Here is a 24,130-nt window from a genome sequence, read left to right as displayed (position 1 = left end):
TCAGGTCTCGTTCATTTGGCACAGCGTTCAAACGAAAAAATGACCAATGATAGATCACAAGCACTCTTGCTATACCTATACCTACTAATAATAGATGCTTCCGGGGTAAGCAGCGGATATTCGGTACGGCGTTAGATACATCCGGTCAACTATTATATTAAATTTAGAGCAAACAACTTTAGGTAGCGTAGTAGTAGTGTTTGTCACCGATACGAAAAGAGTAAATATGAATGCAATAGAATTATAAATCCTCACACTCACTGCCACATGTCGTCCTGATGGATGGGAATTCCTTGAGTAATGATAGAAATGAAGAAAACTCAAGCAGAAGAAACGTTAATAATCGCATTAATAATTATGTTTTACTATACAGATAAATAAAAAGGCATGGATGGAAATAATATATTCGCTCCATCTAAGGCATTGCAGCATTTGTAGCCTTACTGTAGTACCTATAATTACTTGTAATATTTTTCAGAAAGCACAAGCCATTTCAGCATTACTTTATACATTTTGAACGGTGTAAATATAATATTTTCCAAAAAATATGAACTAATTACGTAAGCTACGAATAATTGGATGAAGGTCGTTTCGTAGCCCCTTATAAAGACATCAACGCGCGCACCCGGAAAAGAAAGTTTTGTCCCAAAATTATAATGTAAGTAGATATTATATTAGACCAACAATTATTTTTACAACAATGTTATATAGCTATTTGTCCAACAGTACTTACACATACATAAATGCAATTAAATTTCCTAAATAAAATTATTTCAGACAGTTAGATACAAATCCTAGCTTTATGTTTTTTAGATTATCTTGTTCGATTTGTAGGTATGAATTAATTCAAAATTGATGGCTTTAAAGCCATAAAACGAGTTTGTGTATTAATTATGCATTCTTCAATATATTCAAGTATAAAAACACTCATTAATAGAAGAAGCAGACTGGGAGGCAAGTCCCTACCGACATTTCCATAAGTCAACCCAACTGCAGAGGTCATCGATCTTGTGGTCTATTCCACATTGATAACATTGCAACGAGTACATTAAAACTTAATTGCATAAATGTATTGATAATAGCGTACTCTTTAACTTTACCGTACTTGTGATTACGTCATTGCCAGTTTAGTTAAATAAGTACTTACCTACATGTACCTACTCCATTTTCTAAAGTAAATTATGAAAAAGAAGACAAATGTTTCGGCAGAAATGTACGTACTATATTATTATGAAACTTTCCACCAAAATGTAAAAAATGACAAAGCGAGGTATTAAGGATATCTTGAAATTTCTTAATAGCTTGGTAGAGTTGTTCACCTGGAATTGGTTTCATCAATCAAAACTGTTGGTTAGGTTTTCCACAAATCCAACTTCATCTATTCAAAAACTCACGCTTTCTGAGAGATTTCACCAATGTTATGGTAATTAGTATAGATAAACGGTATTTATAAAAGTTGTTAAAAGAGGAATGACCCTCCATAAGACCAACCAAAAAGACCGGATCTTCAGAGATTTTTTGACATAACCAAATACCAGTATATGTTTAAGCAAATCCAATATTATTTCACAAATGTTATCGCTGTGAGAAGTAGATAGATAGATAGATAATTCTTTATTGCAAACAAACACAGATATTACAATAGAATATGCACAACATAGACGGTACAGATGGCGGCCTTATTACTAAGAGTAATTTCTTCCAGACTACCTCGGAAGTTATGAATTTGTAGAAAAAAAATACATTATTGTAATATAGTAATCATGTTTTACTTACCCATGGTTATGTAGAGTTATATTTATGTATAAACTTTTCATAAAACGCAATCTTGAAACTTTATAGTGGAATTTAAATGAAGTTTTTGATAATCTACCTACATGAGTGTGCTGTAAGTGCTTACATAGCCATAATATGTAAGTACGAACTGGACACTCTTAAAAACTTGTTTCATACTCGTGGATTTTTTATTGGTGTAGGCACTGTACAGTGTAAGTACATGTACATGCTACACCGAAGGTAGGTATATACATATTGCCTTTATGTATGTATGTAATATCTATAGGAAGGTATGAGCTGTGACTTCGCGTCTCCCACCTCGCAAATTTAATCAGCAGACGTTTGCGAAATTATCACCCAAGAACAAAGTTGGCTGTATTCATTGTTTACATACCGGGTACAGGTTTTATTGATTAAAATCAATATTTAAACTTCAATTTATCAAGTACCAAAAATGCGAGTCCTTGCTCGATAAGACACCTGTGGATGTCATCATTATTGTCCAAATCTACCAGACTCCCTTTCGATTTAATTTCACTCGCTAAACTCAGTGGATCCCGCTACATGACCCATACACATTAGGGCAGTGTGCGTTGGTCATACCATAGACATACCTACACAAACATATACAGCGCGGGCACAAATCGTGCAGCATTCCAGCGAGACGGGCAGAGCGAGACGGCAAGCGCTGCTGATGATCGGACCTCCCGCTCTAGCCTCACAATCCTTTCTACCTGTTGCGGTATTACAAAAACCCGGTCCTTAGAGCCGCTACCTTTTACGTGTATTGAATAGGGATTGCGGGAGAATACGGCTCAGCCCATATAAAGTTGGGGCAAGGGGGCTATTATACATGGCGATGCAGACCGATCCTCTCGGAGACTATTCAAGATGGGATGCGGGGGAAAAAACGACGTAAGTATTTATGAGCGTTGATTGCGTAATAGTGACCCGTTTGTTTGGGGAATGAAACGGGAACTTTATGATTGGTTTATTGAACAATATGTAGGTGAGGTACAGCTAATAGAATGATGTGAGAAACCCAAAGAATCAAACCAGATTTGGGGTGTTTTTGGTAGATGAAACCTGTTTTGAAATAACGTGTAACGTGGTTTAGAACTCTACATTGGCAAGCACAAAACATAGCAATAGTAGGTTCCTACATCAGTACATGCTAATTTAAGACACACCTACTTGACATTTGTACGCCCAAATGAAAAACTTAAAGAGTCAAACGCGCAATCTAAAAATCATTTGTAGCGACTCTGAGCGCTCGCGCTTTTTTCGACATCGATCAAGTTGCCATGTCATTACAGCATTTCAAACATCGCATCGTGATTCTATTCCGAGTTGGTAATTCGATTGTATCGCGATAGCACAAAGGCTGGTCGTGACGTGGCTGGCATTCGGCGCGCATGCGCGGCCCGTGATCTTGGCAATGGCGGCTGCCGCGGCTATTGCGGTCGCTGTACTCCGCGCCACCCGCCCCGCGCCCCGCGCCCACACCCGCGCACTCCCTCCCGCGCAACCTTTTGACAACCGGTATCCGTGAATGTGGTCGCATGAGAATTTTCTGACGATCAAATTCACGTAATAACCGCAGAGGTTGTTACCTCAGAATCAAGTTTTAATTAAAATTGACACGGATCGTTGAGTAGGTACAATTCGCGAGAAATACGGCAAAAAGCATTCAAAATCCAGCTATTCTCATAGTTAAATTGGTTGCGCAAAAATGGATTTATTCATGGATCCTAAAAGCTCCACTCTAAAAAAAATCCGTTGTATGGAGTTGACGAGCGATTATATCGCATTGATTAGTGACTCTGACTGACTGCTGTGTGAGTCCCGGGTTCGATCCCCGGCTGGGGCAGACTTTTTTTAAAGGCAAAATACCCATTTATTTTCAGGCCATGAGTGTATGAGCTGTGAGAAATTTTCGACCCGCCTGCCAAACGTGGAGATTACGGAAATAACCCTCTAATCTTAGATTATTTATTTAGTTGTAAGAATAGTCATAATGGCTGTCCATGTAAACCTTAAAAAACATAAACTTACATATTCATGGCTTCAGCAAATCAGCAGTGGACCTCTATCAGTGAGTATTGTAAGGTAAACCAACGCTCTACACTATAATACATCAGGGTAACTGTGGATTCCTTTAAATTTAATTACATGAAATCAAAGCAGGTAATTCAGCTGTATCTATTCCACAAACGGTCTACAAATAGGTATCTTAAAGAGGTTTATCAATGTCAGATTAGTCTGTTGGTAATTTACCAAGATCTGATGGCCCCGATGCTACTGTCTGATACGCTCTTTATAGCAGACATTTTAACAGGTAGGGGGTATTGGAAAATCATTACTGCTCTTAGAATACGGGATTTGCGGAGGTTTGTGATTACGTTTGCTTTGCTTATCTGATTGGGTGGATTGGAACAAGATATTGGATCAATAATAGCGGTTATGCAGTCAATTTAATTAATATCTGTTGGTTTTGCCGTACAAATCTGACTCTATACTGTTGACTTTATGTTTACAGTAGAGATTAAGAACTAAATAATCTAAATCGTAGCTACTTACGTTATGGGACGGCTGAATTTGTTTTGCCATTTTCAATCTAGCACAGTGGCACATAAATGTATAGATTTCCTTACTAAATAATTTTTCATCTTTATGAATATTCTTCAAAGGTATTCTCTACAAGTGTAAGGGTCAGGAAAATGGAAGAGATTCGCTTTATTATACCATGATTTTTGCAGAGAACAGTTATGTACTATGATTAATTCATTATGTAGATAAACTACATAACACGCTCGACTGTAAACCCTACTAATCACCATTAGAAGTTATTTAAGACCATAAAAAACTAAACCGGAACCAATCAGTACATACATTAACATTACGAAGGGTGCATTACTTGTATACGTGACGCAGAAGGAGTAAAACGAAGATGGCGCGTGTCCGAAGAATTGAATAACATCACAGCACGGCTGCCCAAGCAATCAGCCGACCGGTTACAAACATTAATACTATTGCAATTTATTCACCGACTAGTTACGTTACGGGTAATGCCGCCCCATCGCAATCATTTCTGCTAGGACAAAATACTCAGCAAAATTCACCCTTGTTGTAGTGACGCTTGGGTTGTGGGATTCAGTGGTGGTATTGGTAGGTCTGTACCGTTGGGCTATCTGCGATGCTATGCACGTGCGGGGTAGAGACTGATGCTCAGGATGGGACAGGCTGATGTAGACCGAGCTGGATGCGAGCTGCTTTAATTAAGAAGCTTCATGGATTTATCAGATTAGTTAGTTGGGCTTTTAAAGTAAACTTTGTTTTGGTATTCCACACTGGTAGAGGGTAGACTAGAGCGAACGGTGTACGCTAATTGGTAAGAAAATTTTATGGAAATAGTTTTTGATGACTAGATTAATTAACAGGATATAGAAATATATCTTTTTTAAACTTTTTTGAAATACGTGAGTGCCCAATGAATGATATGAACGAATACACAAAAAAATCTTACAACAGCCTACAAAGTCTTCGAATTCTGATTCATTCTTAAACTGCAATATTGCGTGAATTAAGGGTAGTGAATCATATTTTGCTGTTCATCATGAAATGTTATATGACTCATTTTTTCAAAACTTTGAATAATAACGGCCTCAATATCGATAACCGAAAAGTCAAAGAATAATTTTGTTGGAAACCAATAAATACATTGTTTTTAAACCAGTTCTCATAGCATATAGCAATAGCATCAAAACGCATCAACAATTCCCCACAACGCATTCTAAGACCCACTTCTGCCCCACCAGTGGGTTGAACTTGAGTAGCCGAGAACTTGAGGCGGTGAGGCAACGGCGTGGAACGTTGCGCAACTCGCGCCAGATACGGTAACCACGCAAAGAGGTTCCACCGAGAACTCGTGGTTTGTATTTCCAGTCAGTATCGTGGCTTTTTGAGGAAGGAGGTTTAGAGCATGTTTTATTTCCAGCCAGTTTCCTGGCTTTCTGACGACGGAGGCTTAGATATTTTTAGGTTTTTATTGTTTCTTTTAAACGGTGTGATTTCAGGTTTGTTACGGACGTATTCTCAATATTTCTGCTGAAATAATCATCAAACATCTAATTTCATATGAGCTTATTTGAGAGTCTACGGTTTGGTTGAAAATCATTTCATAATCTTAAGAAACAAAGTTACGTTTTACTAAGACTCTATGTCTTAACCCGAGACAGGGGTTCCGCTCATCTGGCATAATCTTTATTGACCAAAACTCATTTCGCATAACTCGTATGGTCTAAACTTTTTTGGCCGAACCATCACTTTGCCAAGACTTATGTGGCATAAGGCTCGTTTCGTCTAAAACTCTTTAGGCACAATCTTTAAACACCTAAGTTTCGTTTGCTCAAATTTATGTTCGTCTATACCTATGTAGGTATAATCTTGTTTCTCCTAATGTTATCTTAATAAATAATATATTAAGAATGTAGTAAATGTACAAATTGTGGTATTTTTCTCCTACATCCCGAAAATCACGATATTGTATGATCAAAAAATCGAAAGTTAACGACCAATATAATTATTACAAACCCCATGAGATCGAAACCTAAAAATAGGTGCGACGACGAGCAAAGCGAGGAGGAGCGTGTTAGGTGCACATGTTCATCAAAACCAAAGCGGAGCGCAGCGAAGCGGAGCGGAGCGTTTTCCAAACAGCGGAAACAATACAAGGCACCAGTTTGCGCTATGTAGGGAGACGCTCCGTCAAAGTTAAAGCCAAACGTATATTATTACTTTGTATAAACCTATGCCATAGCATTATTAGTCTATTCAAGATTTGGCCATACCATTATTGCAGTGCGTCGAGCATGTTCGCCGAGGCGAGGGTGCCCGACTTCTTCGCCATCATGAGGTCCCGGATCGCCTCGTTCTGGCACAGACTGCGCAGCGCTGGGAATGCAATATTAATGAACGTTGCTAATGACTACAGGTGCCCAATCCTTAAACATTGGCTCTCTGTACAGCTGACCGCAAATCGAAAATGACCCTACCTACTTCTCAAGTTTTATTTAGGTAGAAAGCTTTTTATTTTTATATTTTATAGTGTATTTTTAATTTTATAATTTGACCATTTTATTGTATTGTATTTTATTTGTGAATTTGATGTATTTAATTTAATTTTAACTATGGGTATACACCTGCAATAAAGAATTATTATTATGTTGTGTCTTTACCATCTCGGGACCATGGGGTCCCGGACATTTGGAAGGCGTGCATGGGGCCGAAGCCAACATGTAGAGGCCCGTTTGACAACATTATTATTATTATTATTATTAGGCTAAACAATGTTATGCGAAATAACTTTTTACTAAACGAGATTTATGCCATACGATTTTCGGCGTAACGAGACTTTGACCAAACGTTACTATGCAATACGAGATTAGGCAAAAAAATCTTATGCCAAAAAAGGTAGAACCCCGAGACAGACACAAAATGACTTCAACTTCAATCCTTCTCAGGTCTGAGAGAGACCTGAGATTCTCGCAATCTCATTTGGAATTCCAGGTAAAAAAACGTATGAAATATAAGTCACATTAAGTTTATTACCATTTAGTAGTTTAAATTATTCATCAATGCTGGCCACCTATCAATCTCAAACACAAAACATCACATTTACAAGCCTCCATTAAACTTTTGAAAATGCTGATACAAAATTAATTTTCGTGTGCAAAAAACGGCAGTAATTTAAAGATAACTGATTATGTGGAAGACGAACAAAAAACTAAATGAAGAGTTAAACAAGCGACTTTTTGAGAAGCATAAAAATTGCTACCATTTTTTATTACAAGGTTCAAACAACAAATAAAAGTTTTTCGGTAGCTCGCGACTTTGGTTTTATTGTGATGGCCATTTTGGCACTTTATAGACTCGTTAGCTGCATTTCTGACATGGAAGAGATTTATGACCTCTCAAAAGCTTTTAGTTTCTCCTGTTTATGCTGAGAACATTAGTTCTCAACTTGGTGTCGACGGGTTATAAGAGTTAACCAATAACAAACAATATTGCTTTGTAAGCCAAAAAACAAAGATGTTATTTTTAATAGACTTCACTAAATCCCCAAATAAATAAGTAGGAATACGATACAACTAAAGTCCTTCCACGTATACCAACGAATGACTGAACAAGAAAAATAAAACTTTGCCTAATCCGAAACGTAGACGAAAATCTTACTCAGCTAATTCAGCTTAGCTGTAAGTAAGGATCAAGACAAACAACAAAAAATAATGTAACCGTTTCTCAGATCTACGTAAGGTTTTTTGTCCCCTTTGTGAGCAAGTTCTTCGCACAACATAATCTGTTCTTTACAAAGTGACCGGTTAGTTTGCAGATCACCATTGTACTTCGCAAACAATTTAACAGCTCGTTTCTCAATATTCAACATCCTTATTTGTCCGCCTCTTATGTTTATGTTATATTTCGTTAACATAAGACCGCTTGCGAAAACCTTGTTAAAAATGAGTTATTGAATCTTTATAAGTTGTGGGTCGTTTTGTCGCGCCGCCTCAATGCTCGCTCAAGTAACCGCCGGAAGTGTGATTGAAAATGGCTCAGGAAGTTCATTCATTACAGGCAGATTTAGGTGATCAAATCTCCGCTAATGTCCACTTGAAAGCACGTTTACGTGTTCTAGATACGCACTTCCAGGTAGCACGTAAATGTGATTCTTATGAAGCTAAAGCCATAGATAATGAAGCTCATAGAAGAAAATGCAAAACGGCATGGCGTCACCACTGTAACCTGCAATAACCGAAAGGATGCCTTCAAAGCCGCCGGCGCTCCCCTCGCGATAAACTAGACAAAAGATTATAATTTAAACGTCAAAACTATGTCTGCCAACAATGGACACTGTAAACTTTATTGTTCTCACATTGTAACTGGGAATTTTGAAAATATCTCTTCATTTTAGGAAGTTCCGTCTGCCTTGCAGTTGGTGTTGGTTGGTCTTTTGTTTTGCAAATTGAGCCTTTACTCTTGATTGGAAGAATGCCGACAAAATACTTGGGCGGTCCGTACCTGCAATAACGTTTAAACCTAGATACAGATAGATTTGTAGAACATCCGCCCCTTGTCTGGGACAAAAAGGGTCTAAAGATCCGCTGGCTGCGCCTCCCAGTTCTCTGGATATCCTATGAATATTCATACATAGTATGTCTACAGGTCCTTTTTTCATGTTTTCAAAACCCATCCATTTTATTATGAAGTACGTAAATTGATGAAATTGGTATCATAGTATATTAAGACGTTTAAAGTAGCGAAATTATTAGGTTATATGAAATGAGTAAGGTATGCAATTTCAAAAGGATTTGTAGAATCTTCGGGCACGTTGCACTTGCACCCATAAAATATCTCATTGAACAAAATCTTAATTGCAGCAATCACCTTGGACTAGAGCAAACAAAGGATACGGGGAAAGTATTCATCCAACGTCGCCAGGACAATGTCGGTACACGAAACAGCACTTTTACTGGAACCTATATTTGTGTAACTGATGAGCGGTGCGGCGGCGGCGGCGGCGGCGGCGGCGGCGGCGATGCGGCGGCTGTAGCGAGCCGGTCGCGCGGGCGCAGCGGGCGGGGGCGGCGGGGGCGCGGGCGGACCTGTTCCCGCAACGGTGTCGCCGCCACCGCACGCACTCACGCTCAGTCCTCTCGCAGCGGCCAACGGTACCACACGTGCCGCTAGCTGACACGCAGTAAATAAACAACAGCGACCCGGCTTAACTGACCGTGTAGTGATACGATGCTAACAAGTGTTGATGAAGCACCACGGCTTTGGACGGAGTGATAATTAGAGACCGAGTGACAGAGACGAACAGGATCGTGTGAAGTGTAAATAAGCGCCCGAAGATGCCGAAAATCTTCCTGATCAAGAAGCGGCTGCACGAGCAGCAGCTGGGCCTGCAGGAGGGGCAGGAGCTGCTGGGGGCGAAGGCGGACGCGCTCTGCCCCGGCTCGCCGCTGGACGAGCCCCCGCTCGCGCTGCTCTCCAAGCGGGACAAAGACTGCGGTAAGTGCCCCGACCAGCGCCCTCCCGCGAGCCCGCACAAAGCTCCCATTCAAAGTCACAACACCACTTTTTATTCTTAATCTTCGCTGTCATCCTTTTAAATTAACTTTATAACGAAGCTATTCATTGCAATGTCTTCATCGCTCAGTTTGGATGTAGGAGTATGGACCAAGATGAACTCTGCGGTTTTTATGCGCGTCTTCCTTAGGATGTTTTTCGCAGTACTTCTATCTAAATCATTTACTATCTGTGTATCATCTGTCATTACAAAGGTCATTTCATCTAACTAAATATTTAAGTATATGACCGAACATGTTCATTTAGGCAAATTCAACATGTTCAGCAAATACTTCGCCAGGAGAGGAAGGTTTAGCTGAATACCCTTCAAATTTTCCGTCTACCTGGCCGCTAACGTGATCCTAATCTGCGGTTGTCATTGTCGCAGGACAGATCGTATAACGGCTAGCTATACCTATATGGGTCTTGTATCTTGATCTTGACTCGATAAAAGAGCAAAAAAAGTTATTGACATTTGAATAACGGTTATAAAAAGTCTCGGTCCGCGATAATTGACGTCGGGTCGGACAGGACAGAAAAATATTCATTGATATTTTTATTGCAAAACCTTATTGAATGTTTCATCTCACAAGATGACAAATGATCTTGCTATCTTGAATATCATAAATCTCAATGGACGGGTTAAACATATTCGATTGTCAGGATTATGGACAGAACTAAGAAGTAACTTTGATTGCATTTATAAAAATAATAACCGGACGATAGGACTTTTAACGGTCCGTCGCCAGCGCAGGTAGTTGAGCTGTGAATCACAGTAACTGTCAAGTTTTTTCGTTTCTCAGAAATGTTTGCTCTCGACCACATGCTAAAAGAAGTAGTTGTCAATTGTCAGGTCCCAAGTGGTCATGTGTGTGAGGGTCACGTCACGGTCCCAGTTAGGAGCTGGCCGGACGCAGCGCGAGGTGTCAACGCTTGCAGCACAATAGCGCTTCCGCTCACAGCTCGACGTATCGCTTTGTATTTAGGTTAGTCACCGCACACTCGGTACAATTACATCAACTCCAGCGCTCGTCCGAATTAGCATAAGTCATTTTAACACTATGTCAATTAATTGTCTGCTGTTTAATGTTTTATTATTCACCCATTTCCATATTTTTACCGAGTAACGGCTTTAGTACGCTGATGACTAACTCTTTGTTGTGTCACCGGTTCTGTTACGTTGCGCGATTCAAGTTGGAGTTCACTATCGATGCCCTTCCTTTCTTGGTTGCCGACTTGCAACGCGTTAGTTTTAATGTCTTTATAACGCTGGGTAATTAGCATTAAACAATGGCAGTTTAGTGCGGCTTCTTAAGCCCGCATCTGCATGGTAATCAGCAAATATTCGATAACGTAAAGTGCGTTGAAATTATTGCTGGGTGTGCAGGTGAGCCCTTGAGACACCTGTGGCAAAAGGGCACAGGCATGGTGCCTTGAGTCAAGTGAAGGTCACTAGACCCTAACCTGTGAGTGCAAGTGCATGAGGGGAACCTTAGAAGGGGAGCGCATACAAAAGCCCTACAATTTTTGGTGTCCCTGTTGATAAATAGGACAGATATTTTATTCTATTGTGTGCATGTAACACATAAAACATTTAAAAAAGTCACGATCTTGTCATAGTGTTATTATTTAAAGCAAAATATGTATTAAAAGTAAAATTGTAAAATACACGCTAATTAAACAGCCGCGCCATACAAAAGACATCAACGCGTTGTCACGTCAAAAATAAAAGTTCTGGCGTCCGCCCGAAATCATTGTTTTTAAATTATTGATTTTGATATTAATGAGTAAAACCGCATACAAATATTAAACGCGAAATAGAATTGAATGTATAAGTAATTTGGTTGCTAATTATTTTGTCAATTTTAAGTTAATTTTATTTAGGTACTTAATTCACAAATAACTGTACGTTGATGACCGGTTTTCGGACAGTTAAAACTGTTACGAAATGGAATTGGTTTGTTTTGAAGGTTGTAATTTAGATGCGTTTGTTCAAGGCAAACATTATTATAGTTTATTTAGGTACAATGTTATCATCTTATGCAATCTAATCAATTATAGTAGACACCTGGCTAGTTTAATATGCTTAAAATTTCTACCAATGCAGGCTGCTAATTGTTTTGCGGGACCGAGTGGACATCGGCAGCATGATCTGTCAAGTGGCGAGTCAACATGCGGACCCTTGGCCTTAATGCATGCGTCAACATTGCACTCTCATGCGCATCACAATGCACCTGACAAAACGCTCCTCCGACAAACGTTCCACATTTAAACTGCATGCAATAACTTACGCAACTGTGTATTTATTCATGTGTAATAGAAGTATTAGCCTTGTTGCTATGTGTCGCTTGTTAAATAATTATTTTACCGACACGTATTCACGATCATCCATTTTCCTCACTATAAATTACATCAAGGTGTACAAAGTCAAGTATCAAGTTCCTTCATAGGAAATTCAAGTGTGGACTAATATTCTTAGACGGGTTTTTAGTAAATTCCAATCCTATACTGTAGTCTTAAAGTTGAAATTCAACGTGTTTGTTCAGGCTCGCTGATGTTCATCCGCGGACAACCGCAACTGGCTAGTCCATCCAGGTGTGGACTAAAGGTTTTGTGGTTCAAGATGCATTTATTGGTCGTTGATGTAACATAAATTCTTTACAAAAATCAGCCTTACCTAGTAAATTAGATAGCAACAAAACCAATCTGATAATCGATAATGCCATCTTTGGTTACTTTTATTGAAAAACTATACATGTAAGTACAATGTTACAATAACACAACACAAAAGGCACATTTGGCATTGATTGCTATCGCATGTTGCCATTTTTGAACAGTTAAATCTGCATCTTACTTTAGTCAAAAAAACGATCATTCCCCATGTGGCCGCAGACAAGCTATTGTATCTGAATACGTCCATTGTGCTTCTGTTACCTTTTTAACGAAATTTAAACAATTGATGGTCATAAAAAGAAAGAAGATTAAGCTTCACAATAGGCGCAAATCTCTTTCCAGGATTGCTGGCTGGTTGTAATGAAATTATGAGAATTATTTTTCAAATTCAAAATTGGAACGGGCATCTCAGCCGCTGTTAGATAAGAGGTGGCCGTTTTTTGCCGATCCTTGAGTCAAGATGTTCCGCACATGAGGTGGCCGGCTAGCTGTATGCTTCTAGGAATGGCCCTTAGTGCGGCACATGTTGGTACTCGCGGCACCGGTTCCACTGCGACCATGCGGGTCGATCAGCCTGCCATTTAATTTGCTCCACGCCTATTTTAAGACACTACAGCTGCCTACTAACAGTGGACATCAAAGTATTCGTCCCTGCATTATACTTAATTTAATCATTAAGTTTAGATATAATCTTAATTGCAACATTTGTTTGTTTACCCATGGCCTTAGGTTATAAAATACGGCAATTCACGTCACACGCCGCTTCTTAGAATTTGATTTAATTACTGTTGCTGCATTTTCCTAGTATTTTTTAGCCAATAAACATATTATAATATCTTGATGCGGCAGATAAGCAGATGTTGGTGGCCGCAGTAATAATAAATCGGTAAGAAGAAGGGCGTAGTTCATATCATAATTTAAGAGCAACATGGCGACTGTGTAAGGTCACTTCGCCCATTGTGCTGCGTGCCTCCGACTGCAATAAAAGATAATCATTTCGTGTATTTTGGAGCTATTTAATACAGCCTTTAAGATGCCGCCTACATGCTACATGCACACGTATTGTTTGGGACATTTTATATATTTAACGATAAACGTTTAAATGGAGGAAACAAAGCATCACGTAAATTACATTATTAATATCCTAATGTGAATCTTGGCAAAAACTATTCCGTGTTCAACAAGTTTTATAATTGTTATATCGTAGCTTAAAAAAAGATAACATTTCAAGAATATTTCAATTTTTATTTTACATTACATTTACTGTAATTTCAGGCAAATATACTTACCAAAACCAGCATATTTTAAGATGATAAAATATACTTAAATATTAAAAATTATCATAATCATAAAAGTATAAAATATTGTCCATAAATAATTATTTGCTTAGACATAGATAGTATATTGAGAAACACTTTGAGTTATCCTCAAAAATTTGAATAACGGTAACGGTCTTTAACGGATAAACTCGTAATAAAATTCAAGGTAGGTATAGGCGCGGGCACATGAGCGCTCAGACGGACGAGGTTTAATCGCCTACTCAAGATACTGGTTTTTTTAACATCTAGCCAAATTACTTGCCATAGCCTTGAGCACAAATTTGGGGCATTAACCCTTGCCAAATCTAGTTGTGATTCACGACGCGAACACAATAATAATAAAGCATAGTTTTTGCTGGCATTCGCTTTGAGCAAAGTGTTTTTTATTGCGCACCGCGAGCAGCCTTAGAAGCCTTAGCATTCGATTTAGTTTAGAGTAGGAAGCAATTTATTTGTAGACGCGATAACTGAAAACTAAGTTGCAAATTGTTACTTCAATGTCAGTCGAACTCATGTTTATTTATGTAAAACTTGAAGAAAATATGCATGAATTATCTCACCGTTAACAATGCTGCTAGATTATCACTCAGTTTTAGTTTGAGCAAAATTTATAGACGAGTGTATGCAGTGTTAGTTTAAAAATAATTCGTGTATTCAAAACACAAGATGTCCTTGGCGTCGACCTTTTAACCGTCGGTTGTCACCGAGTGTGCTTATCGGTACGGAAAAAAGGCTGCAACGGAAATTTATGTGCTCTTCGCTGGAGCGGTTCTCGGCTGTCTGCTATGTTTTAAATGCTATGGGCGTGCGATAACCCCGCGCGCAAGGACAGGCTAGCGCGCATGCGCACAGCCCGCCCATTCCGGGACCAAACTTATAAGCCGGTTCCATAGAATAAATCAACTATAAAAAACTATAACTAAGCAACAAGCCTCGGGACATTACGTTCTTTGTACGAAAATGTAATTATAACATTGCACTGTGACCATGAATATTCGACATGGATATAAGCTGTAATTAATCATTTCTTATTAGACGCACATTTAGCCAGTGATTAATGTTTGGGTAATTACGGGGAACACACGAGCGCAGCACAGCCGCAAACATCGCCATGAAACGTGTGAGGTTATTATTGCCTTAGTTGACCGTCAAAACATTCAAAACTAGTCTACTGCAGATCAGGGTTAAAAAATACATAAACAAGTATTAATATTTCATAACTCCATTATGCATTTTTTAACCACCGCTTGAAGGCATTGGCTAGCATTCCGTTGTTACGTGCCTCATCATTTATCGAAGTCGCAAGTCTGATATTTAGCGGCTCTTGCCATTGGTAAAATATAATGGCAAAAACCGATTCAAAAGGCGGTCTTTAATGATCAAATAATGAGTCTACCAATTCTGGCATCAAGGTTACCTCAGTATTCGTCGGCAGGAAGCCGCGAGTAACTGAATAGAGATATGAACAGAGTAATTACGGGGCCTTGACTTACCGTTTGAGAAAAAAATACGCTTTTTTGTATGAACTACATCTAAGATTGGGTTTTATGGCAATTATTTTTTAGTTTTGAAAGGACCTTCAGCATACGGTTTAAAATCTGCATTAAATCATGCATATTTTTTTATATGAATTAGAGAAATGCATGTTTTTTGTTGTACCTATTTATTTCATCTTAACGTGATTTTGTTCTGAAAGGGGAAATGTAATAAATTACTTATTCTGCTAAATATACTGGGTACTGGCTAATATCTATGTACCTAATACCTACATAAGAAAAAAATAATCTAACGGTGTTCAAGAAAATTAATTCTGAATCTTTTCCACCTCTATGATGTGCCCTCCATGCTATTTCGACTGGTTGGCGCCAACAGAAATTGATTCATTGTCACCCCGCATCATTGGCTGAATACAAAATAAGACAAGAGTTGTGTCACTAGCTCTTTAAAATTCGATTTTATTCTGTCTTTAAATCGAACGGTGTTCCTTTTTTAAACCGAGAGATCAGACATATCAGTATGAGTCGTTTATTTTATAAAAAAAAAAAAAAAAAAAAACACGCACTCACGCCTTGTACTAATGTACTCCCTTGCGGGGTAGGCAGAGGTGCATTGCTGCACCCACTTTTCGCCAGAGTGTATGTTAGTCCCAATGTAATAGGGGGCGGGCCTATTGCCATTTTACGGGCACATCCAAGACCCGAGAACAAATATCTGTGTTTAAACAAATATCTGCCCCGGCCGGGAATCGAACCCGGGACCATCGGCTCAGTAGTCAGGGTCACTAACCACTACGCCATTCGGTCGTCGTTTATTTTATACGACCAAGTAAAATAATTATCAATCAGATCGAGTCTTTAAAAAAATGGTACACAATTACTTGTATAAATTTAGAGCTTTCAAAATCAAAATCCAAACCCTGAACATTATAAGTCATCTCTACAATAAAGTAGGTATGTTTAACAAATTTTCATGCTTCCATAACATCTACTTCTGTTAAATATACAGTTGGTATAGTTATTTTGATAATAAGACAAAGAATATTTGAACTCACGCATGCCCTTGGTCTAGTAGCATTCACATGGTCAATGGTCACTAACCATAGTTCGTTATTCACTAACACTTCACATTTACCATGGCCTGTTTTTAATGCTACCATTTTCTAACGCACACTTCCTTTTGTATTTTGTTTAATTTGCATAAATTGGGTAATTTTATGTTTATAAACACTTAACTACTAACGCAATTTGTAAAAATAATTATGTTGTTTCATTATATAATAATGTAGTTTTTACTTTATTTTTCATTTTAATACCTTTCACCACTTTTTTTAATTAGTATAATATTTGATAGATATACTTAGGTAGAGGTACTTACGTACATTTAATATTACTACATACTTTAAATAGCTGATTTATTTACTAGGACCTGACACTTTATGCTGCAACATATTTTACCTATACCTTTGTCAATAAGTATATGCATAATATTCCTTTTAAAGATATGTCTTCTCGAGCATAATATCTCACCCTGTATCGATTTGCATCTGTACAAAAAAGGCGTGGACCATATAGGTGCATCTCGCTTAGCATTCCAGGCCTTCTTTGCACATTTTATTCCAAATTCGAAAGGTTCCTAAGTTGGCCGAGTTTTTTTTCTTTTTTCTTATGTAGATAATGGCCAGTTCTGCAAGGCATGCGTGTCTGGCTACACAACTATAATGTTCGTAGTTTTTTTTATCTAAATTCAAAATTAAGAATATGAATATTGTTAAAGTTATTCTCGTATCTAGATACGTGCTGGAACCTTATTACCTAAATGCATGTTGTACTACAGTTAAGTAATGTACTTAATTAAAAATATTGTATACTTCTTCCTACACATTTCAAAAAGCATACGTATACGAGAAATAAACCATACCAACAGTATTTTAACAAGTGTTTCAAGTTTGCCATACGAAAACGACATGCCTCACGTTGACTAAGGTCCATTCGAATTCTAATTCCAAGAAACATTCACTCAAACAGTATTTAAATTTTCAAAAACTGAACATAAAATATTTACGTTACCATAAACTGCAGCTATTACTTAAAGCTTGTCAAAAGAGGTTCGGACGGTGCTCTATGGATAGAGCTGTTCCAAAGCCTGTCTTCACGGTCGGGTGCGCAGACGCATACAATTACTGGCAACACATAAAAAAGAGTCCCAACAATGCAGGCCTCGTCCTTGAGCCCCGAACAAAGACGAGTAAGAGCAAGGAAACTCGTTTAGGGCAGCCTCGCCACTTTCACTCACTACCTACAAAGAATTTCGCTAGATTTCTGCAACTAATGCGTTTTTAGATTTAATTTTAATTCGGAGTTAGGAGATGACCTGAAATGTATTTACTTTGAAGTATTTCATAACATCTAGGATAGCGTTACTAATATTCCTGAAATATACATTCAATAGCAATAATGTATAAGGTTAGCTGAAACCTAATATTTTTGGTATGAATACCTAAGTACTCGTACTTGCACACAGATTCCATTCACGGGGCGGAAGCGACATTGTATGAATAGCTTAAATCAGCCGGCGTCAATGAATGGGTGATTTTATGTGGAGATTAGATCTGACACTTTGTTCGGAACCGCGCCAATTATTGCGGCAACACAAACAAGCATACATACATAATCATATATTATACATAAGTTTATAATTTGTATGTGTGAGTGAGGTGCGGAGGCGAGCATTACCGTTATGGAGGCACATGCCACTGACGTCAACTAGCCTCATACCTCCGACGCCGCTTGAATACGATAATAAAAACCGAGGACAAAATGTTACCATCCAATACTTCATTCAATGTTCTTAGACATATAGGGAGAGAATTTGAATTTTATTTATTTATCGGAACATTTTCTATATTTCAGATCGCGACGTCTTCGGGGAAAGCAATGGCAAAAACACACAGGACAGAAAAACAAGAAGATTCATCTCATCAATCCTCGGAGGCGACATTCCCTATGGCAGCCAACGGGGACACGGCCACATCCTCACACCGGCAGAACGAAAACAGTATTCCCCAGTTGTCACAGAAGATAAGAAGAAAACAGAAAACAAACCCCTCATAAAAGAAGAAAAAGACCTAACAAAATCAGACCCAGTGGTACTCCCCTCGCGAGAGTCCCCCTCCCCCGGCCGCGCGCCCTCCCCCGGCATCGACCACAGCGTGCGATGCCAGAAAGTTTCCGTCATCCAACGAACACCTTCCCAATCACAGTTTGGCAAAAAAGAAGAAGTAAGCATTCCACAGACACTGCCCAGTACAGAGCCAGAACAAGACCAGCCGATCGATTATGTCATAGCCAAAAAGCGCGGAGAGTCGGAAGATGAGGAGATGGAAAAGAAAATCAGAGAACAAAGACGAACAAGCAGCTCCAAAATAGCAAATGGCATCTTAGCCCGACCAGTATTAGTTCTCCGGAATTGTCCGGCGAATAAAGTTCCCGGGATACTTAGTGCGGCAGCCGGGCACGGGCGGTCGACGGGAGGCAGCGGGTCGGGCGGCGGCGCGCAGAGCAGCGGCAGCTCGGGCAGCTACAGCGGCGGCGGTGGCGGCGCGGCGCCCGCGCCCGGTGGCGGTGGCGGCGTAGGTGGCGGCTCCGGCAGCGGCGGGAATGGCCGCGACGGACGCTCCAACTACGGACCCAACAGCCCACCTACTGGCAGTCTACCACCCTTCTACGAAACCCTAGGGCCATCCACGAAAGGAGGCCAAAACGCTTTCAATGCCACCGGCTCATTCTCAAACGAATTCAACCTCATCAATGGATTCAACATGGACTGTGAAAGCAACGAAAACGGCGCCAGTTTTCCTGAACAAAGTAAACAGTATTCTTTAATGCAAAATGCAAATTACGGTTTAGCTCTAAAAGATGAAGATAATATTGATAATTATGATAGTAAAATAGAAAGCCTCGGATCGATGGGGAATTATGGAAGTAGCTTTGACGACTCCATGGTTGTCGACATGGGAGACGGAGACGTGATCGATCAGTTCACGCAGACGCTCACATTCGCGCAAAGTAACGAAGGATTATTAGGAAATTTATCAGACAACGAGGACTTCACAAACCTGCTCAACAACCACGAAGCCATCACCGACTCAGACTTACGAGAGTCATCCTCCATCTCCCCGGACTCGGTCCACAACCCGGTCGACATCGACTCGCTGACCGACCACGTATCTTTAAGTAGACAGTATTACGACACGAAGAATTACTTGGCGTTTGCGAGTCCGGAGCAGAACCCGTCGTTCGCGTTCGGCAAGGAGCGGCCGGACCTGCTGATGCAGCTGAACCCGGCGCTGCTGCAGCACAACGAGGGGCAGATGCAGCAGCTGCAGATCCACGTGCAGCTGCAGCAGCGGCAGCAGATCCTGTCACCCGGGTTCCCCTTCAGCCACGCGCTGGAGCTGGACTCGCCTGGCGCCGCGTCGCTGCCGTCGCCCGGCGGCAACTCCTCGCTCGACGGCAGCTCACACCTCGACAGCTCCGCGCTCAGCCCCGCCGCCGCTGTAAGTCTCAAGAAAACCGTCGATGGCAAAGGCCTTATATTGCAACAAAGGGTAAGCATTACTTGATTTTAAGGCGAAGCTTTGATTCCTCTTTCCTTGTTTATGTCGTTACAAAATGAGTTTGTTGACATTGGAATTGATAATCAAACGGCATTCTTTCGAGACGCTGAGCCTGAATCAACTATGCTTTAACTTACTGCATTTATTCTTGTGTTTTTTCCTAAAGTTCCCAGGACAGCTATAATTGATTTAGCTCAGCTTTAATGGAATAAATATTCATTATTGTGGAATAAACCAATGATAGTTAGCTGTCCTAAGTCTTCGAGTCTAACATAGGTTTTCCTTGTCTACAGCTGGGTCTGCCGGCGGAGCTGCCACTAGAGTTCATCAACGGCGGGCACGGGGTCAAGAACCCGCTGGCCACGGAGGCCAACGCACGGCAACGCGAGGAGGAGAAGAACAAGCAAGTGCTGGTCAGCGAAGACGACCCCTCCAAGTTCGTGTGCCGAGTGTGTTCCAAGAGCTTCACGCTGCAGAGGCTGCTCAACCGACACATGAAGTGCCACTCCGACGTGAAGCGGTACCTCTGCACCTTCTGCGGGAAAGGGTTCAATGACACCTTCGACCTGAAGAGGCACACGAGGACGCACACGGGCGTGCGGCCCTACAAGTGCAACCTCTGCGAGAAGTCCTTCACGCAACGATGCTCGCTCGAGTCCCACTGCCTCAAAGTCCATGGAGTTCAGCACACATACGCGTACAAAGAAAGGAGGACAAAGGTAAGATACATTCAATTTTGATACATTCATTAAAATATTTTATCTTTGAGTTTTTAAACCAGAGTCAAACCATCCATCAATGTACATTATTAGAAGTAGGCACTAACAATACCGTCTGTTCTTGCAGGTGTACGTGTGCGAGGAGTGCGGCCACACCACGTCGGAGCCCGAGGAGCACTACATGCACCTCAAGAAGCAGCACCCCTACTCACCCGCGCTGCTCAAGTTCTACGACAAGCGACACTTCAAGTTCAACAACGCCACGTTCGCCAACCAGCTGCTGGGCCAGCTGCCCATGCCGGTCCACAACTAGCGACCACCGACTGAATAAACATTTAAATTTTGTACTTAATCACGAATTTATTCCGTCCGCTAGTGTAGGCCGCAGTCAACCCCAGTGAACCGCTCCGCTTCGCGATCCAAATTCCCGTTCGATTTCACTTACGTCTTCCAAACTCAAATTTGATGCTCTTTCTTTCAAACAAATGGATTTTTGACTAACGGAACTTTTACATCCTCGTTCCTTTTAAAATACCTTAATTTTTTAACAGTCAATATTCAATATGACGCTGCCTTTACTGAAAGGCATGACTGCAATTAAAAAATCAAAGTATCGGGTATTATGTGCAATCTTGGGTGATGGTACGGGATTATGTTTAAGTTAGCCATAAGTTAGACTAAATTTAGTGTAGATTTAGGGTTATTGATAGTTTTATGGAAAAATGTAGGCTTCATTTCAAATCAGCCTGAAGAGGTGAGTGGTGGAGAGTGCGGTGCTAGATGCGCGAGGCGCTGGCTTGGAATGAAGCGGGAATGAGTCGGATGACACTTCTTGTCCGGTTCATAATATATTATTGTGAGGCAGACGCCTACAACTACTCAACTCCATGTTAGGAAATTACTTTCCTCGATATAGTGATACTAGCTTCTAATTGACTTCTCAAATAAAACAAATGTCACAATTTTATGTACGTACCTAAAATGTTATGTTTGTTCTTTGTACTTATAATTTGATGTCTAAATTTTTTATTTGAATGTGACCCTTCAACGGGCTTTTAAGATGTCGTACCAAGTTTAAATGCATTTCTAGAAATATTTATAATATTTAAATGAAAATAATAATTAATTCGGATTAGTCTGTGAGTGTGTGAGATAGTGTTGTGTAACTGATCTATTTAATGTTCGTTTGTTATATTAATAATATTAAGTCGTTGTAAATCGATATGAACTATGAAGCGCTTCCGAAATATTTAAATGATTAGAAAATTATGAATGCTCACTGTTGGTTCATGGTCTCCTAGGAAGAACCAATATTTGATTGTAAATAGTGTATTTCTAAATTAGTACCTATTGGTAGAAATTCTTCAAAAATATTATTAGAGTTAATTTGGTAGTACCTAATTAGTGTTATGAGATTTTTAAAATGAAGTTGAATTTGTTGAATGTTTTGAACGAATCGGTTTAAGTTAATTTTGATAGAAGTGTTTTATATTGGCTTATCATTATCATATTGGAATGCATAATATTATTGTGATAGCGCAAGCCTCGACTAGGATATAATAAATATCTGTTGCATTTACAAGCATTTGGACTACACTGTAATACTGTACCTTCATAATAATTTAAAAGAAACTTTTGTTACTCTATATTGATAAGCAATATATTATGATTAAAATTAATTTTGTATTTATTCATTTCACCCATTCAATATAAATATACCTACATAGAATCGTGTGGGACCGTCTACAAGTAAATTAAAATATTCTTATTATAGGAAAAAATACTACTTAAAATTACGTTAGACTTCAGTAAATTTTAGCAAAACTATAGGTACGGTGGCCTGCGCCTAAAAGTATACAGGCGGAGTTTTAAAAATAGCGATCCCTGATGATGAAGGGACCAGCTACATCTGTTATAAATCCGGGGACGTGTTGTGTGTGATGTGTGTAGCAGTGGTGTTTATGTGGATGTGCTTGAGCAGCATGTGAGCTTGAAATCGCTATTTTAAAAACTTCGCCTGTATACTTTTAGGCGCAGGCCACCGTACTTCAATTATAAGAAAAGTAGTTTAAGTGTGCTCGGGATGAATTACATTAGACTGACTTCTAAAATCTAGGTATTTTTTTTCTACCAAAGGCATATCGTTTTAGTGCAGTAATGGAATGGTGTTGATCAGGGTAGTAGTGACGTAGGTATCAAAATGTAGGTACTGTAACTTAATTATGTACATTAGTTCGGCGCACCCTGTGCAAACAGCAACTGAAGGTAATCTGACTGGATAATCCTTTCACCTCGGTGACAAACCCTATATCTCGTGTTCGTAAACCGCTGGGACCAATGGGGAAATGCCATAATCAATACATACTTATTATAAAACAAAATCACTTTTTCTGCCCCTTTGTATACAGGGTGGCCCAAAGAGTGACGTCCAAAGGAAAATGTTTGATTCCTTAGGTCAAGGGGTAGCCAAATCACCCCCATGTATGTTCAGCAATTTTTAGTAGTTTAGGAGTTATGATTTTTTTTCCTAATTTTCTACGATAATCGACCTCAGTGGATTAATAATGTTTTTTTTTTTGGATAACTTTTTTAAAGTATTTTTTATTTTTGTGTCATCCTCTTAAATTGTTCTTTTAACCATAAAAGTTTCAGCTTCCTAGCTGTAATGTAAGTTAGTTATTTTTATGTCGAAAGTTCAAATTATATCATCGAGCTAGACTGCTCTGAATTTTCTACTTGAAATTAAAAATTGAAAAGGATATTCTCATGGTCCCTTATTAATTTTAAAAACTCCGCAAGGTTCCAAAATAGCATAAAAATAAAAATAAACTATTGCTTAATCGGGTATTATTTGCAGAAAACAGCCTTCAAAGGTACTTGGGTGGAACTTACCTAATTAGTAAATTGTTTCAGAAAGTTGAAAGATTCCTGTTATGTCATTACTAAGGACTAATTCAGTTAGAAAAAGTATCAAATTAAAGGGAAAATAAAATTATTTACAATTTTTTTTAATTTAAGTTACATTTTTGAATTTAAATTCTTAGTAAAATGTTTAAGTCAGAGTTGTAAGATTTATGAGATAATTGTATTATTAATACTAAGTTAATAAACTCAAATAATTATTTTACACATTTACTCACAATAAATTTTCAAAATGGCGACCTCCCACAGCAATACACAACCTACATCTACGCAAGAAATTTTCTTTAAGTCGACTATACGCTTCTGTGTTTCATTCAGATGTCACTTTTTGACAGATGTCACATTTTTGAGAAAAGTTACTTTTTTGACATGTTTAACTTTTTGACAGATGTCATATTTTTTACATTTGTCACTTTTTTGACTTAAAGAAAATTTCTTGCGTAGATGTAGGTAGTGTATTGCTGTGGGAGGTCGCCATT

The 24,130-nt window shown here is 39.2% G+C and overlaps 1 protein-coding gene across 2 annotated transcripts; it reads left to right on the top strand.

Annotated features, from left to right (window-relative positions):
- Window positions 1-9,452: 9,452 nt before the first annotated feature.
- LOC119692238 (transcriptional regulator ovo) lies at window positions 9,453-22,404 on the top strand. Of its 2 annotated transcripts, none has more exons than XM_038112052.2 (4): window positions 9,453-9,846; window positions 18,305-20,001; window positions 20,304-20,729; window positions 20,857-22,404. In XM_038112052.2, exons 1-4 carry the CDS (start codon window positions 9,687-9,689, stop codon window positions 21,040-21,042), a joined length of 2,469 nt encoding a protein of 822 aa, XP_037967980.2. In that variant the 5' UTR covers window positions 9,453-9,686; the 3' UTR covers window positions 21,043-22,404. The 2 variants fall into 2 exon arrangements, with proteins under 2 accessions (XP_037967980.2, XP_037967981.2); XM_038112053.2 differs by having other exon boundaries at window positions 9,454-9,846; window positions 18,305-19,950.
- Window positions 22,405-24,130: the final 1,726 nt, after the last annotated feature.

The sequence above is a fragment of the Plutella xylostella genome, chromosome 13 (genome assembly GCF_932276165.1).
Source record: "Plutella xylostella chromosome 13, ilPluXylo3.1, whole genome shotgun sequence".
NCBI classification, from domain to species: Eukaryota; Metazoa; Arthropoda; class Insecta; order Lepidoptera; family Plutellidae; genus Plutella; species Plutella xylostella.
This window is presented reverse-complemented; position numbering and strand designations above follow the sequence as displayed.